The following is a 20,370-nucleotide window of genomic DNA, read 5'->3' as shown; positions in this document are numbered from 1 at the left end:
TCTAATCTCTTAAATTTATCTAGAGTCCCTCCATCATCCAGAATGGGAGGAATTTTCAGACCAATCCATCTACATCTCATCCTTTCATCCCAATGCGTCATCTTAGCATATTTGGGAAGAGAATTAAGCAATGTGTTGTTTGCTAATTCAATGATAGAGACTTCAATCTTTTGCTTCAATTCATCAATAGGCATCTGCTTATCCTAGAAGATTCTACGGTTCCTCTCCTTCCATAGTTCCCATATAATTATGGAAGGAGACGTAATCCAAAGGCTGTGACATATACTATCAGTTTTCAGCAGTGGCCAAGAAGTTAACATACTTCTGACTGAATTTGGAAAAGCCAACGTAACTCCCAGTTGTGAACATAGCCAATGCCAACATGAGCTTGAGTAAGGGCAATTAAGAAAGAGGTGGCTAGCAGATTCCTCGTCAGATTCACATAGTGGGCATCTACTAGGCCCCTGAATCCCAAACTTTTTAAGTCTTTCTGCTGTAATGGCCCTTTGATGAAGGATAATCCAAGAGAAAAATCCCACTTTGGGAAGGTAGAACTTATCCCAACATAGACAAAGAAGGAAAGGGGATGGAGAAAAATCCTTGAAGAGATTCAAGATACAAATAGCCCATTTGTGAGCTGTACTCTCCATTTTTGCTCTCATCCCATATAAGTTTATCATCCCCTCCCTTAAAGGAGATCCTTCTAGATCTTAGAATTTGACTGAAGAAGAAATTTCTCTTCTAAGGGAATATCTTCAACATCAAGATTTCTCCACTTCCAATGCAATCCATCTTCTCCAAAGAAATTTCTCTTCTAAGGGAATATCTTCAACATCAAGATTTCTCCACTTCCAATGCAATCCATCTTCTCCAAAAATCACATAGTCCTTCACCTTTGTTCCCCATCTCTCTACTAAATAAGATTTAGCTTTCAGCAGGGAAGGATAACGGACAAGGGGCTTATAGCCACCACAAGAGTCTGCCCAAAACAAAGCTTCTTTTCCATCCCCAAGATTCCATGAGAGCTTATTCTGAATAATATTTCTACATTTCACGAGGAAATTCCAGAATCTAGAGCCTTTGGGAGGGTTGATATCCCTAAAGATATTGACCGGATTAGGGGATGAAAAGTATTTGTGGGAAAGAATCCTAACCCATTTTAGGTTAGGGAACCTAACCATCCTCCATAATAACCTTGCTCCTAAGGCCATTCCTTGACGTCTGATATTTTTGATACCAGCTCCATCTAAACTTTTAGACCTACAGATTTGGTCCCATGAAAGAAGGGAAAACTTATGTCGATCTGCATTACCCTGCCAAAAAAAGGTTCTAAGTAGACCTTCAATTTCCATAACTTTGCTATTTCGGGGATCCAAACATGAAAGCTAGTAAATAGGTTGTGCTGACAAAATAGTAGAAACCATAGCCTTCCTTTCTGCTGAGGAAAGCCACTTACCTTTCCATTCAGCAATTTTTACTTTTAATTTTTCTACTAGGGGATCCCATAGTTTCGATACATTGTGACCCGAATTGAGAGTGAGACCCAAGTATCTATAAGGCAAGATACCTTTGTTAAAGTTTAAAATGGCACAAATTTGAGCTTCCAAATTGGTGGAGGTGTTGAAGAAAAAGATCTCTAATTTATCTCTATTAATTTCCTGACCTGATGCTTTGGAATAGTTATCCAGAATATCCTTCCAGGCATAGGCTTCTCTAGTCGATCCTTCTCCAAATAACATTGTATCATCTACAAAATGTTTGTGTGTAGATAGTTCCTCCCCATTGGTTATTGAGATACCTTTATGGCTCCTTCCATTCTTGCTTGCAAAATTGACCTTCCCAGTGCATCAGCCATAAGAATAAATAGAAAGGGAGAAATAGGGTCTCCTTGTCTTAGTCCTCGAGAAATACTAAAAAACCCCATCAGGGTACTATTTATTAAAACAAACATTTTTGAAGTAGATATGCATTCAAAGATTAACTCTATCCATTGTTTAGAGAAACCATAAGCTTCAAGACATTTGCATTAAAAGCATCGGTCTACCCTGTCATATGCTTTCATAATATCCAATTTGATGAGCATACTGGGTAACTTATTATTCTAAACTAAATGAATAGCCTCCTGGGCTAGAATGAAGCCATCATATATCGACCTTCTTGGGGCAAAACCTATTTGTTTCTCACTTAGAAGACTAGACAACATTTTTTGAAGTCTATTAGCCAAGATTTTAGTAAAGAGCTTGTAGAGAGTACTACATAAAGCTATGGGCCTGAAATCGTTGAAAGATTCTACCTTATTCTTTTTTGGAATAAGGGCTGTAAAAGTATTATTAACTTCACTCAATAGTTTGCTGAAGTTCCTGACTCCTTCCAAGGCTTTTGTTACATCTTCTCCTACAAATTCCCAACATTTCTAAAAGAAAAAGGTTGGAAAACCATTAGGACCTAGAGACTTGTCTAGATTCATTTTATTTAGGAATTCTTCAACCTCTAGTTTGGTGATCTTCTGCAACAAGATTTTGTTTTGTTCTATGGAGACTAATCTTGGGATGTTAGAGAGAACACTCCTCTGAGCTGTCAGACTAGAACTTAAACCATTATTATAAATACCTTCAAAGTAATAATTAGCTTCTAGTTGATATCCTCAGCTGATTTTTTTGGATTTCCATCCATTCCTTTAATGGAAGTAATTTGGTTAATAGCCCTTCTTTGCTTAGAGCTATTATGAAAATATTTTGTGTTATTATCCCTAGCTTCTAACCATGTTTCTCTCCACTTTTGCCTCCTGGAAAAGTTCTTCTTTAGCCAGAACTTCTTCATATTATTGCATAAGCTTTCTTTCTTCAAGGAATTGAGCCTCTCTCATTCCATTTTCCATAACCTCCTTGTTCAACGGTTCCAATTTATCTTCCAGAGTTATCTTATCCTCAAAGATATTTCCAAAGAATTTTGAGTTCCACTCTTTTAACTTGTGTTTGATTACTTTCAATTTACTAACTACCTGGAACATCTTGGATCTCGAGACTTTCGTTTCCTCCCACCATCTCCTAATTAGATCAATACAAATTTCATTTTTAAGCCACATTTGCTCGAATTTGAAAGGACAATTGCTAGGCCATTTATTTTCTAGAATTTTAAGCTCCACAGGATAGTGATCCGATCTTGATATTGGTTTAACTTCATATTGAAATGAAACTAGCATCGTTGACTTATCTCCATGACAAGAAAAACCTACCTAATCTTTCTGCAATATTACTAAACCCCTTTCGTCTATTGTTCCAAGTGAAGGTGTTGTCCGATCTAGCCAACTCCAAAAAACCTAACCTATTTATCCAATTAAAAATTCTTTTGATGCTAATGAAAGGGTGTTGTTGCCTCCTCTCTTTTCTAAAGATCAACGAATAGCATTAAGATCTCCTCCTAGAATAGATAGTCTTCATGTTCTAATGTTAGTATGTCTTCCAGTTCGTTCCATAACCTAACTTTATCTCCATTTTGAATTGGACCATAGACATTAAACAACCTATAGCGAAATTCAGATTTGATTCCTTTCACCATACCACTCATCTAATTTTTATGAATTTCTATAGATGAAATCGATACATTTCTAGGATCCCATATTATGGCAAGACCTCCAAAAGTCCCTTAGTAGGGGAGTCTTTTATCTCCCTTCAAACTAATGATCTTTTGAATTTATTCATTTCTTCACTATTAAGTTTCGTTTCCTGAAGAATAATTATGTCGTCTTTGGTGTTAGTAATGCAACGTTTAAGGAGTCACTTCTTGTTAGGGGAATTGAGGCCCCTAATATTCCAAGTTAAGGCATTCATGGCGCTTGGGGAAGGAACTTTCGCTTCCCAACATTAAGAATATCGATTAATTTAATCTAACCCTTAGCTCCCCCATCTTTTAAATGCAGTTCTTGCAAGAATTTTCACCCTCGCTTTTTTAATACTTTCACACAATCAAGACCTCCTCTACTTGGGAGGATGGCCCCTAGTCCTAAAGGACCAATCAAATCCTTAGCCAACTCTGCTAACCCTACTTCAACAGAAATGGGGCTTGTCTCCCTTTCAATGTCCTCTATTTCCTAGATTTTTGAGATCAAAATAGATTTTTGCAACTTGAGTTCCTCCTCGTCACAAATCTCATCAATGAACTGATTCATAAGATCTTCAACTACCATATTATTCAAAGCTTCTATCAAGATGTTAACTTATGCCTCTTTTCTTTCTGGGGTTTCATTACAGCCTTCCTAAGAGTGAATTGACTAAATAATTCTTTACTTTCAATAGTAACATGGTTGATCTAGTTGACTGGCAATTGGAGTGGAACCTCTAAAGGGTTGACTTCCTCATCTTGATTTGAATTGACAATGGTCAAGTTGAGGCAGGGTGGGCAATCCCTAATTTCCCCTTCCTCTACCTCATCCTCTTAGTGGATCAAGAATCTCTCATCTTCATTATTCTATACAATTTGAGTGTTTTCTACGTTTCTCTAATTTTCCCTAAGATGGAGATGATACAAAGCAGGATCCTGATAACTACTGAAGAGACTTTCAGCTAGTCGTGGTTTAATAGTAATAATTTTATTATGAATTCAAACGACATATTTAAATGATGAGTATTTTGGGGGTTATTATATATTTAGTGGCCAAATTATTATTAAATCATTAAATGGCTTATTATAAAGTTATAATTTCACTTAAGTTGAGGGTTGAGTCATTATTGGAAGGCACCATTTATTATATGCTTAAGCCAGGTATTAAATATTGAAAGTGATGTTGTGTTCGAAAATTTCAAGAGCTGAGGTCTTTTGGGAAACCTTCCCAATTTCTGAAGTTGAGTTCTTTTGGAAAGTTTTTTCAACAAAGCATTATAAATATGAGCTCATTTCATTGGAAAAAACTGTTAAAGTTGTAGCTTCAATCGGATTAATTCAATCTGAGACACAATGTTGTTATTGGTAATCATCATTTCCTATATATTCTTATCCATGTTAAAATATATATATAATATTATATATATAATATATTATATTATATATATGGTTATGTATATTACTAATATATTAATATGTTATCTAGTGATGATTAACTGCAGAGACATGTCTCTTCAAGAGACATGTCTCCTCTCTTATTTATAAGCCTTCATTTGCATATGGAACACAATAAATCACAATGGCAATTGTTAGTACATTTTGTAGCGATTCTAGAAATTAGCATGGTATCAGACCCAATTGCAAATATATTAAACTATTCAAATACATATGATAAAGAGCACCAATTTCAATTGACAACAAATGAACTATAATGCGAATGGTACAAACATCTCTATCATGTCGTGGCAATTACATATAGTCTAAGATCGGGCCATTGAAGATGGGTGATGAGTATGATTACTTTTCAAGGTGTTGCTTGTGGGGGATTCTGGTATGGGAACGTCATGTCTTCTTCTTAGATTAATAGAAGGATCGAGAAAAGGATTGGAGATATATTAAACAATATAGGCACATCCATCAAAAGACAGGGAGAGTTGACATAGACAATCAGAAAAGCGCACTCGAGTCCTTACATGTGGAGGATATGATATTCAGATAGGATTGTAGATCATCACTTTAAGGTCATACAATGAGGATGTGGTGAATGCCAACATCACATATCAAAGAGATATAAGAACCATCGATCAGGGGCATCGAATGACATTACAAGCTAATACAACGAAAGCGAGCAATATCTAATGGGAAGAATCAACATGGAAGTTTATACAGAAGTCTCATCAGAGTCAACTAAGGATGGAAAATATAGCCAAAGAAAGGCCATTAAAATGAATCAGAGGTTGTTCTAACAACACCCTACTCAAACAGTGGTAGAATGTGCCAAGTTAGCCAACTAAGATTTAGTGACTACATATACCACGAGAGGAAGGCAGAAATAAGGAAACTAGGGTGCGAATAGATTAGAAGATTGGTGTGAGCATAAGCAGATAAACCTGCCAGTGTCTACCAATTCATGGTACATCATCTATACAAATAAATATAAGTAAAGGAACTACAAACCTTTCAATCTGCAAGAAAGCCAGTTAAAGGTTAATTTGACTAGACCCATGATAAGAGGCATCATACTATTCAACGGGATAATATCCAATCACATCAAAGACAAAGATATGAAGTGAAATATAAATGGAAAGATTGGTGTTGATTCAACAAACATAGCTGAACATAATATGGAAGTTCCAACTTTGATCTGCATGAAGGGTTAATAGAAGTCCAATCTGATGCCAAAGTCACATAACAAAATGAAGAGGTCACATTAGCATGGTGATGCCAAAGATCAATAACGAGGGGCCACAATCATCCATAAACAAGTAGAACGAGTAAATTCAAACCTGTGTAGGAAATGAAGATGTTTGACAAGGAAATTAGAGGTGGTCAGGAATTATCGAAGTGGACATCTATATCAATTGTTGTATCCTCTAGTGAAGATTTTGAGTTGGCATCTATAAATGAGAGAATGAAGCTCTGTTTGTGGATGACTAAAATTATTTCTAAAGATGTCTGAGAATCCATTAAACTATCCAATATCGACCAAGGAGATAAAATGGACACTAAATTAGAAAATCATCCCAGGAATACAAAATGAAATGTATAACCTTTTCGAATAATTGCCGCTATCTATAAGGATGAGGAAATGATAGAAAATGACAACAATGACTTATACGGGATAGAAAAAGTTTAAAATCAAATTACAAGGAACATTAAATATAATGCCATGTGATTATCAACTATACACCATCATCAAAGAAGATCTAGAAATATATAAGTAAAAAAGACGAGACAATAACCGATGATGAACTAAAGGAAAGAATTTGGGATTTGTTCGATATGCAAATAGATCACATGCCTGAGTCTCTCAATTAAAATTAAGTGATAACATTTCTATTGATAATAATAAATCTTTCTTACAGATCCAAGTTTGGGAAGGAGTTCGAAGGGATCATACAAACTAAGTGTTGAATAGAAAAAAATACGATATGGATACATTACATTGGAACCATGTATGTAATAAGGTTTTGATGACACTTGAATAATATTGTAGTGAAATGCAACATCCATAATAGAATGTGGCGATAATGGGATTTGAGAAAGACAATATATTAGACATTTGTATCAAGGACAATACTATCATGTAATGATCGAATTATACATAGCTAAGTTACCTCCAAGAATTGAAGACTAATAATGGAATCGACTGTATACATGGAAAGAAATTTGGGAAAATCCATAGTACCAAGGATTGGCACTGGAAAAAAACTGTCCAATAGAGATAATATTTAAAAAATAGAAAGAGCCATTTATAATCAAGGACATCAATGATTAAATTAATAAAAAGGGAATGAAGAGAGAATTGAGGAATGGAATATTACAAAAATAGGCGGACATAGTACATTGAAAGACGATACGAAAGCAAATACACTATTACCAAAGGAAATACAACTTAGGATGCAACACTTGGAATTGATTTCTCACGAGTTTAAAAAACAGATAGTTATCATTATTATGGAAAGATATTATAACAAGGTGATGAGAATAAAGGGTACAAAACCATACCTTTGTATCGGTGTTGAGAAAGGACTTGAATCATCCAAGAACATTTGAGATTGCAAGATATCCATACATGTGGCACAATCATACTCAATAAAGATATTGGCATATTGTGGATGGGTTTGAGAAAATGGAAGGACATGTTCACTTCTATTGTTAAGCTAAATGAAAGTTAAGACCTTCAATGGACGAAAAAAGCAAGTTAGAACTTAGAAAGGAGTTGTCATATTTTAATAAGAATGAGTAGAAATTTTACATTGTAGGGGGAATAATAGTCAATGTTCAATTCCCACTTGAACCTTATTTAGAGGGGAGATGTTCCATTCTCAAATAATCTAAGAAGACAATTTTTGAATCCTCGTGTGCAGATAAGTATTCTTATCTTTTACATTTATCTCTCTTTTATTTGTAATTCTTACATACTATAAGGTTTATTTGCCTTGATCCTTTCCTTTATGTTTGAAGATGTTCTTACAAGAAAAGAAGTTGGTACTTTACACATGCTATCAAATATTGTGCAAGACTCAATCTAATGATAGTAGCTCCAAAGACCCTGATGATCAAGATGGATAAAGTGAGGCTCTTGAAACAAACATCTTTGATGATTGAGATTATGAGATCCGTCTACATTAAGAGGGAGTATGACACTTCTTCTAAAGAAACAGGAGCTTAGAAGATTGATACTCAGAGGGAGTCTAGAAATACACATGTGTGACTACATGATGTTGATGGGCCTACTCCTATGTATATCATGAGGAAGTGATGACTTATCACTAGAAAATCAGAAAATTGATATCAAATTCAAAGTGAGTCTAACAAGAATCCTTGGGGGTAGAGAACCTCTAAGGGAGTAACTACTGGACCTGACTTCCCCAAATCATTGTTCAGAGGGAGAATTTTTTAGGTGCAATCCTTTGTAAATGGTATCTTCTCTATGAGGAGAAGTTCTAAGTGAAACTCCTTGTAATGCATTCTTTTTTGTGAGACAAAATTAAGGTGAAAGCCTTTGAACCACCCTCTGACTAGGTTCATGGTGGTTACTATTTCACATATGATATGTAATGAAAGGTGACAATCTTTCATTGACATATATAAACAAAAGGTAACCACTGTAAGGTGATGATCTTGTAAATGGTAGACCTGTTATAATGACAGACTTCATTAAGTTGTCCCAGAGTGCTGGAAGTCATGATAACAACTGTAACCAAAAGGTAACCATTGTAAGATGACAACCTTATCAATGGTTGATCTATCCCCTAGATACGCTACATTAACTTGTAGCACCTAAATGTGTTGGATGCCTAGGAGCAACTGTTATCATGGTTCTTTGGGCCGGATTTTGTCGGACACCTTAATAACCAACTTATCATGTTTCTTCAACCCGAATTTTGGCAAACACCTTGATAATCAACTCATCATGGTTCTTCAGGCCAGATTTTGCCTAACACCATGAAAATCAATTGTTATGGTTCTTCGGGCCGGATCTTGTCAGACACCATAACCTAAATCTGTCATCAACCACACTTAAGGTGGTGTTCAAATCTTATATTATAATTGCTTTAAAAAAATTTTGCTAAAGAGGAAATGTTGAGAAATTTAGCCTTATAGTGAATTGAATATCATACTAAGATGATATCTCTACATATACTTGAGAGCACAATGTGTTCTACAAATCCTCCCTAGCTAAGAGGGAGTGTTAAAGTTGTAGCTTCAGTCGGATTAATTTGATTTGAGATACATTGTTGTTATTGGTAATCATCATTTCCCATATATACTTATCCATGTTAAATAATATATATTATTGTACATATTACACACACACACACACACACACACACATATATATATATAGTTATTTATATTACTAATATATTAATATCTTATCTACTGATGATTAATTGCGAAGGCATGTCTCTTCATGAGACATGTCTCCTCTCTTACTTATAAGCCTTCATTTACATATGGAACACAATAAATCACAATGGCAATTGTTAGTACATTTTGCAGCGATCCTACAAATTAACAAAAACATGCTAGGATAATTTATTTGCTTTTTTTGCCTTTGTGGCTTTTTCTGAGTTTTCTGAATTGTGTGCCCTTGCTGAAGTATAAGGGTCTATTCTGAAGATTTCTTATCCACTGCTGAAGTATAGTGGAAGATTGCCTAAAATTAGTGTTGCAAATTGCAACTTAAGTATAGCAATTTGATTTGTCTTCTCAACTGTAGTAACTGTGCAAGAGAAGCTGATGTTTGTGAGTGAATTAGTCTGATCCGAAAGGGTTTGGAAATAGAAATTTTAAGTTGCAGACCTGCGTTTTTTCTTTGAAATTTTGTTGACCATTTTGGTGCCCGCCAATCTTCTGTGCAGCGGAGTATGGTATTATTCCAGGCCTGCAGTCACAATTAGATACCTGGGATTATCTACAACAGGCCTGTGTACATTCCCTGCGGTCTGTGTTCAACTTGAGGAACCTACAGATTTGTTTGTGGGCCTACGTTGGCCAATTCAGTGGCCACGTTGATTGTCCAAGGGTAAGTGAAGGCTGTGTTTCATTAAGTGAAGGAAATAAGCTTGACGGTGCCATTTGGTGAGAAAGGGTGCTGAAACATCACAAATCAGGTGCCACTATCATTAACATTGAATATTTGTATCCCCCAGCTAAAGCAATTGGTTTGTGAAAGAATTAGTTGATCTGAACACTTACAGGCTCATCACTGTATGTGATCTTTTAATAATGTGGCAACAAGGATATCTGGAAAAGTTATTTGAACAATCAAATTAAGATCTGATTTGACATTGTAAGACTAATTGGCCTTGTTTCCAATATATTCATTCTTTAAGTTAAGCCTTTTAAGTTCAATTATTTATGTTTGGGCAAGGGTGAGTTTGAGTTGATTATTCCTTAATCTGTTATTGGAGGAAGTGTTGATATTAGAGCTGACCTGTGAAGTGTTTGATGAGATGGCAATTCTTTGATGATTGTTAAATGTTGGTATTTATCATAGTTATAGCCGAGTGGGGGTTATTACAGTATGGTAGTGTTTACACATGCTTTGCATGCTTCTAGTGGGATTTCTCCACTTTGAAAGTCAATATACTTTTGAGTCCCAGTGCACATTGTTTGACCCTTGTAACATAATTTCATTTCTTTTCCATAAAAAGAAAGGGCATGGCAATATTATGCCAAAGCAGAATATAATATCCAACAAAAATTTATCAACACCCCAAATAAATGCATCTTGATACATCCAAAATATACTTTTGAGTCCCAGTGCACATTGTTTGACCCTTGTAACATAATTTCATTTCTTTTCCATAAAAAGAAAGGACATGGCAATATTATGCCAAAGCAGAATATAATATCCAACAAAAAACTATCACCACCCCAAATAAATGCATCGAAAATACTTAATATTCTTTTTTTTGGCATACTTCTGCAACTTACATTGAGATAAAGAGTCCACCAAAACAGCCAAGAATCCTTCTTATTCATGCGAGCCAATGACTGCAAATGCGACAGGAGCAAAAGAGTGAAAAATGGAAACATTAACTTACAATTACTTTTAACAATAAAGTCTACAAACCCTGTGACTCTAACCAAACTCAAAATTAGAAATATTGATACTACTCTATATAGTAAATTTGTACCAGAGTCTTGTTACACTCACGTCCTGATCAAGAGACTCAAATCTCCAGATGCTTTCCCCTTGGTCATTGATTTCATTCCACCATCGCAGGCCAACTAATTTTCTTCCACTGACATTCTTGACCACCCAAAAATCAAAAGCAGCCAATAAGACAGTTACCACAAAAATAATCACAAAAGAATCCACAAACAGGGAGAACAGGATGTAAAACGCAATTGCTGCTCCCTGGACCAGACATACAGAAGAAAGATATCAGTATCATCTCAAGCAGATAGCCACACAACTATGCAGTGTAGAATATAGACATCAATGTATAAGTATGGAGCAAAATATAAAGGCATTTCAGGTTTCTGTATAGCACCGGCCAAAACTCAAATCTAGATCCCACCATGTGACACACTAAGAAGCCAATTGAAAGTGACACCAATTTAATCAATGAGATAATGCTAATAAAAGTGTATCGATTTTCATACTAGCAATTTAAGATCAGTTTTAATTTACCAAAGGCCAGTGGTTATGTGGTAAAGGATGTGACTCTCTCAATAATAAATATGTATTGTTGATCATTGCATGATAAGAAGAAATCAATCAATTGAGAATAACTATTATGTGACTTTGCAAGTAAATATTACAGCCAAAGAAGACAAGAAACCTTCGAGGAAATTAAGAAGCTTAAAAATGAATAATGAAAACCCTTACTTCTTCTATCAAGTTATTGAATGAAAAGCCATAACTTGTTTAGCAAGGAACAAACATTCAAGGAAAAATAGCAGCAAATATGAAAGAAAATTATAACAGAAAATCAAATTAAGTCTATTTTCAGAAATAGAGCAAAGTGATAAAAGAGAATATTATAATAAAATTCATAATTTTTTATTTAACTTATATTATAAATATAATATACAAGCATCATTTTACAGTTAGAGCCACTGTTTAAAGGCACAAATAAGAAATATCCCAGAACAGGGCATTACATATGATATCAAAGCCTCCTAGCATCATTTTATAGATAGAGCCACTCTTTAAAGGTAAAAATAAGAAATCTCCCAGAACAGGACATTACAAATGGTATTAAAACCTCCTGCCAGCCTCTAGGATGAAGCTAAAATGACAAATGCAATCTAGTCAAAGAGACTTTTAAGGATGAAAAAGGGAAGAAGATAAGGACCGTATTCAAGAGTTATTGTGCAAACTTGAGGCCCCAACAATTATTGACAAGTACCAAAAGTTGGAAGATTTCAAAATTAATGTTCCCCTTGAGTACTCTGGAACCATTATCCTGACAAAAGAGATCTATGTGTACATAAGAAAACTGGCTGAGAAAGAGATCAAGGAACAAGACCAAAGAGAACCATTAATTGAAGAAAAAGAAAAAATTAGAGTCCAAATCACAAGAAGTTGCTAAAACCAAAGAAGAGCCAATTTTCTGTGTTGAAGACATGTCAATAATTACAATGATGTCCAAGAAACATCCATCCACCTTTCAAATATGGAAATAACTGATCCATGTAAAAATGATTTGCGAAGTATTGAAACAATTGGACCATATGATAGTGATGTGCAAGATATTACTATGCTTTTGTAAGGAATGATTTGTCAAAGATTGACTCCCATGAGAAGGTTACAAATTTATCATGAAAACCCCATGATAAATAATATTGACTAGATGAAATTTGACCAATGGACATTTGAACTCCCTTGTTCTAAGATCACTGAACTTGTTGATAGGTTAGTTTGTCATTTGGTTTATCTCTTGGATAGACCAGCATGGACACTTAAGAACAATGGAAATATTCACCATGTTGTCATCCCATAACACTTGAAGTTAAAATGTATAAAATCACCCCAAGGAGCTTGATGCTAATGAAAGTAAACGATATTGCTTGTTGTGAGGTACACCTGGATCCCTTTACTTAAACACACAATCAGCTTTGCACAAAGAAGTGTGATCTCGGTACTCACACTACTTCTATTACTCATTGTGACAGAGGATGCAAAATTGTGTTATTATTTTGGATGTTAGCAATGACAATCAAGAGTTTGTATTAATTACCTGGGATTCATGGTAAAATTGAAATGAGGAAACTCTCTGATATTTCTGGAAACTCTCCAATTTGATTAGTTATGGCATGTGAGAACCTCAAAAATGGGCTAAAAGAATATAACATCATTTCAGAAAAGGACATCGCATTTTTTAGTCACAGATGTGTCATGCTTCTAACTCTCATCTTAATATATAGAAGCCCACCCTTTTACTGTGACTCAAAAAGATATCTATGACACTATACAAATGTTGGCCCAACCAAATTGGTTTTCTTTGCAAATACTATTGTCACCAAAAAGGGAACTGCTTTTTAGATGGAAGATTCCTCTACTTGGTTTCAAACTATTCTAGAGTTGCAAAATGTATTTGTGATTTTTCCTCCAAGGATGTAAGAGATTTAAATCATGGACCTTCCAATGTTCAACTCATGGTTTTCTCGTTGAGAGTTATTGGGAAAGACAAGTGCATGTGCCCAAAAAATACTTGATAACAGATTGTCCTCATACCTTGAGGAATTGTATCAACCTTACAACCTTAAAGAACTGTATGGACAGTTTGGTTGAGCCAAGCATAATAATCCTAACTTTCTAGAGACGTCACTGTAGTACAAAGTCGGATAAAACAGAAACAATGAGAGAAGACCTGACCAAAACAATGAGAGAACTATAACCAAAACAAAGACTTCAAATCCCAATTATATCGGAAGGTCAAAGCAAAAGCTAATTACATCCAATGGAGGATGAATTGCTAGAGATTAAATATCTGCAAGACTGATTTGGGATCTGGGTAACCCCAAAGCACCCTAGATTGTGATTGCTTGAGGACAAACAATCTTGGGAAGGGTCGACTCATGCCCACACCAAAATTAGAATCTAGATAACAGCATGCAACCCTCTAAGAAGTTCATGAAAAATGATGCCAATATCATCAATGAAATAATGCTAATAAAGTGGCATTAGCTTCATGCTAGCAATTTAAGATAAACATAGAAAAGTAAACTTTACTTTACCAAAGGGCAGAGGTTGTGTGAGAAAGGTCGTCTTTGAAAAAAAAAGATACATATGGGAGATCATTCCATGAGAAGAAGAAATCAAACTATTGGGAATAACTATTACCATTACGTGACTATGCAAAAAAATTAGTACAACTAAAGAAAATGAAAAACCTCCAAGGAAATCAGGAAATTTGAGGACAAAACTCTCCTATCAAGTTATTGGACAAAAAACAGCTGCAAGTAAGAAGGAGAATTGTAGAAGAAAACCAAGATAAGTCTATTTTACAGAATAACGTCAAAGTGGTAAAACTGAATATTATAATAGAATTCGTAATGTTTATGAAGGTATATTAATGAATATATATGCAAGCATCATTTTTAAGTTAGAATTGCAATTGAAGGCAAAAGTAAAAAATGTTCTAGAACTAGACATCACAGTTTGACCTAGGCAACAGAGCCTTCTCAATTAACTTCTATACAGTTGAATTTCTGTTACTCTTCAATTTCAATTTCAAAACCAAAATCAATAGCAGGGTCTTGCCAGTGCATCTAGATTTCAGGGCTTGGACTGATCTGGAGAACTTGTATTGTATATGAAGCTTTGACAAAGAGTCAAAACATCAAAACTTAAAGAAAAACAATCTTGAACAGCATAGATCAAGTAAAATGTAAAGCTCCATCATCTCATACGAAAGGTCTATGCAACAAACTAAAACACATGGCACACCAAAGAGACAGTTTAACTTTTTAAACTCTCCCTTTATATCACGTTTTTTAGTTGGCTGCATAGCCACAGATCATCTCATAGGCACATGCTGGCTAGGTTGTACACTGAACAAATACCTTATCTATATGTACAATGCAAAGATGCAAAAATACTCAAAAAAAATACAAAAAGACTCACCTTAAACAAAACATGGAAGAAGCACAGCAATGGATTTGCATAATTTTCTTCCTCTGCCTGCACATTCCATAAACTCTAGTTAATAAATTTAACACAATTAAACAAACCTATCCTAATTCATAATTAACCAAACCAGTACACAAATTACATAGAATTGACCAGCTCAAACCATTAATTGGGGAAATATATTAAAGGAAGAAATATGAAAGATTAAATTTGGTTACCTAGTTATTTCATCTGATTCAGATGTGAATATGTAAATAAAATTCATCACAGCTGAATCTATCGGGTAGTAAATGAAAACAAATGATGATTTGTTTATTTTTTCTGCAAAGGATTAAAAGGGGATATTTTAATCTCTTAAATCAGTATCTAAAAAAATCTGCAACAGAAAAGTCTTAACTAATTTTGTGAGATTGTGAGTGGAACCAGAAAGGAGTTGGCATGTCTGGCAAAGCAATTGAGAAGCATCTAAACATGAAACTAAAAAGTATGGCTTACCAAGGGCATACTTGTTTTTGGTACTCATGAGTTGTAATTACTAAATGTCCCCTACTAGGAGGCTGCTAATTTCCAATGATTAACATACATCATTATGCATTTAAATCAGATTAAATTAAGAAACGATGAATGTTCCACAATACATTTGACAGTTAAAAATACTTAAGCCCTCATTCCTTGCTTCTCTCCTATGCATCAACCTTGAGGAGGATGGGATTTACTTCTTGTAGGGAACTGGGAAACCATCTACAAGCAGGCTCCCTGAAGGCATTGGAATACATGTGCTCACCCATCTTGGGACTTTCCCTCATGTCATTGGAAATACATATTCTTAACCAGCTTGGAACTTAACCACCTTGTAAGGATTTACTCCGCCTCTTCCTAGACAACACCAACCTATTCTCTTAAGGGGCTATAACGAGTGATTAAAATATAGGTTATGAATATATTAACTTCAAATGGATTATGAATAAATAGGAGCGTATAACAGTATATATGTACAAACACAAGCACTGATATACAATCCTGATTCCACTGTGTTAAACTATTATTTCTGAAATAATCCAATGTCTCCTTATACCTTACAGATTGGGATAATAAATTGCATCTAAGGACACTCCCAACTTTGCCTCTCTTCATAAGCTAAATGCGCCACATTATCAGTTATTCATCTGATGTATACCAGTTAGTTCTTCTTTGTTAATTGATGTATAGTTAAATCATAATTATAGATTGCTGACCTTCATTAATTAAATTGTTTAAACATTGGTAGTGGCCAGCGGCTTGAACATAAACTAATTGTTTGATATGGATCCCTACTTATCCACAACTAATCATTTGTTGATAGTATCAATATATGTTCTCTTGTTGTTTAGCTACACAATAGACCATCTTCTTCGATATTACTCTGTATATATGATATTTCTGTTTCATGCTGCTTACATGGAACTTGTGTTTCATGTGTTTATTGTGTATGTGATTAAAGAGATATATTTTCAGATGACTAAACCATTGAGTTTGGAACCATAATCTCATGACTCCTGAGGTCATCTCCTTGTATCTGCTGCCTGTACTATCCTATCAGATATCCTTGTTGACCAACCATGGTAGATGTGAATTATTCAGAATTGGTATTCTTCTTTTGCATCGTTGACAGGTTATTACTCCATGTCATTATCAATACATATCCCTCTTAATTGTTGCCACCAATCATTGTATATGTTATTTTTATCTATGGCACTATATATCATCTTTATCCTTACTTATTGGGTGCTTATTGATTCCTTCTATGTCTTAAACTACAATTAAGGTTTAAACGATGTTCAAATGTTAATACTGTAACAATTGATTGAGTGCATTAAGCATATAGATGATACAAAAAGCATTCATGAAGGATACATATAATAGCAAGATTGTGATATCTCACTCTTCTTTGGTCAACACCATATTCTTCTGTAATTTTGTCCATACTAGTGAATTACACAAACTTGGGTTACTAGGTTGACAATGTGAAAAGGATGGGGATATCACAACTAGGGTTTCCAACATGAGACAAGACATGAGTTTTAGTTGGTTGGATAGACATGACAGGTAATTGAGCGTTGGTGCAGCTCTATATTTGGTATATCAATATGTCAAGTTCATATGTGAATTTCCCTTAAAATGGTTTTTTCTTATTTTTTTGAACACTTAATTGTAATAATGTGTGTTTATTTTCCTGTACTTTTGCTCCTTACAATAAGGTACAAATATCACATTTTTATTTCAAAATTTTACTACTTTTAGTTTTTTCTTTTGTTCACATTTCATACAATACTTATCCTCCTAAGAAAATGATAACTGTAAATCAGAGTAAAATTTATTAGTGCTACAAATGTCAGGACTGTTGAAAATTATAGCAGACATAATGTAATACAGAATTCAGATGACTCAAAAAATCAACACACATAAATTACCCTGGAAAAACCTTCCAACTTGAGGTAAAAACCCATCCACACCAAAAAGAATACTTTATTGAATAAAAATAATAGTCTCAATACAATCCTCACAAAATTCTGGGTCTGCACACACTTAAAGATTGATACACAGTTTCTCTTTATAACAATATTGAACATGCAACACAAATACTTCACATAGAATGCACCCGAAAATCAAAATACAGAATAACACTCAGTGTATACAACAATCACTGTCCAGTACACAAAGTGTATACAACAATCACTGTTCAGTACATTTATAATAATCGCCCCATTATCTCCTTAAATAACACCTCCCATTAAACAATGAATATGAACAACCCTCAATCTGACGATGATAACCGAAACAAGAAGACTTTGTTTACCGTACAGGGTAAACGGTTTATTAATACATTCAAACAGTAGACAAGAACATGTAACACAAAAGTATTCCTTTTATTATTCACATGTATGCAGAAGATACTACAATATTTGATATGATTGATTACAATCATGATTACAAAATCCATTCCGGATGGTGTACATATACCTTTCCGATGGGGTGACTCAACCGTCACGCACCCATTCAAATACTATTCTACCTATTGGCTACAATATAAATTTTACCAACAATATCATCCCCCCCAAAAAGAAAAGTCGTCTCCGGATGACAATTAACAAAACAAAATACATTAACTGACTAACTATAGATTTGTTTCCGTCACACCACTTTCACATTCGTCTCGTGCCTGCACCAAACTAGTCTCCAAAAACACATTGCATCTGTAGCCTCTACTAACACAATATTGTCACTTTAGCCAATCTGACCTTGATAGCCACCTGTGCCACCTTCTCTTATTCCAAATCCTGGGTACGCTGAGCCAAGTGTCACTCTACTGCCTCCAACTGGATGATTAGCTCCTCCCGAGCTCTCTATGCATCCACCAAGACAACCTCACATCAAACACCTACTCCGAGTGCCTCAAAGCGTAGCACCCCTCTCGAAAGGTTTCTCCAATGCCCTTTCCACCTCTGGCATACAAGCACTCCATGCCTACAGCAGCTCCAAGTCTCGTCAATTGGCCATGGGATTCCCATGACTGATAACTGCACTGACTAGGGATCTAGGGGGCATTGCCCCCAGCGGAGCCCGCCACCAAGACCAAAATAGCACTCTCAAACCCACACAAAACTCCATGGAACACAACATTTTTGTGATTTTCTTCCAATCCCACACTCTTTCTGCCAACGGCTTATGTTTTACTACCTTTTTATGTCTTTCCCTTCCCTTCGGTATCATACATTACTCATTCTAAACTATTTTGATTTGTCATTTTTTTTTTTTTTAAAACCTCCTGCTTCCTAAAGAGTAAGGCTCCTTCCTCTTTATTACTATACCTTTGTCCCTCTCTAATCCCTTTTATTATACCACCACTTAACCCCGTACGGCAGAGTATGTCACTGTCCTTGTGCAGTACAGTCCACTACTTTTGTGCTCCTTAAGCCCGTACTGTCCATACGCATGTGTTCTCTTTGTCCGTACAGGGCCATTCTTCCTCTTGTAGCCATACGGTGTCTATCTGTCGCCTCTATGTGATTTCCTATTGCCATATGGTCGTATGATAACTGCAGGGCCATACGGTGTGCTCCAAAGCTATCATACGATGTGCTCCAGCATTGTCGTACGGACCATTGTACGGTGCATGTTCTCTTCTTTCGTTCTTTGTCAACCATACTTTCCCTAGGTTGTACGGTCAGTGATTGTTCTCCTTAAGGCCATACGGTTCACTTTTCTCCCTATTGTACGGTGATTTCCCTTGCACCCAAGCCGTACAGACCACTGTATGCTGCTTACCTTCTTTTTCTGAGCCGTATGGACCGTCGTACGTTGCTGCCTTCTTTCTAAGCCATACAGAAGATGTTTCTTTGCTTTTCGTCACCATACGGTGTTCTAATTTCCCACAAGCTTTCCGTTGTACAGAAATGGACTGTACGGTGTTCCTTCTCTTCTCCACTCGGTCAAAGCTTTCTCTGGATTTTGGTACAATCTTTCCTAAACATGCAAATTGCCATACGATCTTTGTGATTTCCTTAAGGCCATACGGTGCATTAACTTGTGTTCTCCTTGAGTCCGTACGATCCAATTCACTAGTTGGTTATTACTCGTACGGTGATACTTATTCCCTTCTTGTCTAGTCGTACAATAGATCACCTGTGATTTCCTGTCATCTTTTGTCTAGTCGTATGACATCCTTCCTAGGTCGTACAGCGTTTTGTTTTTCTTTATCGGCTTCCTTTCTTGCTTATGCCCCTGATAGGCCATACGGCCCTATTTTATGGCGACTGTACTCCCTTCTACTCTCCTCCACACATACCCGTATGGCCAGAATTCCTTTTGACGCTTATCCATATGGTGCATTTGCTTTGCTCTCCTAAAAGGTTGTACTATTTTAAATGCAGCTGTTTTTAATACTAGATTCTAGTTATCTCCCACCAATGTGTTCTTTGGTTCGGTATCGTCTCCCAAATTCATGGTTTGTACTATGGCCTCTTCATATTTTATTTGCTTTTCCTTATTGAATACATGTGCAAGTGTTTCATCCAGTTGTTCGTTCCCTTCTTTTATTTCCCTAAATTCTTTTGGAAATCCGTCTTCGTTGCATTCTTCCTCTATCGTTAGTATGTTGCAGCTTTGGAAGAGTTCATAATCCTCCATCTGCC

The 20,370-nt window shown here is 35.5% G+C and overlaps 1 protein-coding gene across 2 annotated transcripts in view; it reads right to left on the bottom strand.

Moving 5' to 3' along the window:
- Positions 1–20,370, bottom strand: part of LOC149533474 (Golgi apparatus membrane protein-like protein ECHIDNA) — a 45,380-nt gene that overhangs the window by 3,583 nt on the left and 21,427 nt on the right. Inside the window, exons 2-4 of one of the 2 annotated variants that reach the window (XM_089802954.1) lie at positions 15,194–15,250; positions 11,273–11,368; positions 11,050–11,109 (exon numbers count right to left, since the gene is read on the bottom strand). In XM_089802954.1, the coding sequence (XP_089659080.1) occupies positions 11,050–11,109; positions 11,273–11,368; positions 15,194–15,250 (213 nt within the window). Of the gene's footprint in view, positions 1–11,049; positions 11,110–11,272; positions 11,477–15,193; positions 15,251–20,370 lie in introns of both variants that reach the window. The other variant, XM_089802952.1, reaches the window with a different exon arrangement.

Source organism: Cupressus sempervirens, chromosome 10 (assembly GCF_028749045.1).
Source record: "Cupressus sempervirens isolate cs-2001-9-10 chromosome 10, ASM2874904v1, whole genome shotgun sequence".
NCBI lineage: Eukaryota > Viridiplantae > Streptophyta > Pinopsida > Cupressales > Cupressaceae > Cupressus > Cupressus sempervirens.
This window is presented reverse-complemented; position numbering and strand designations above follow the sequence as displayed.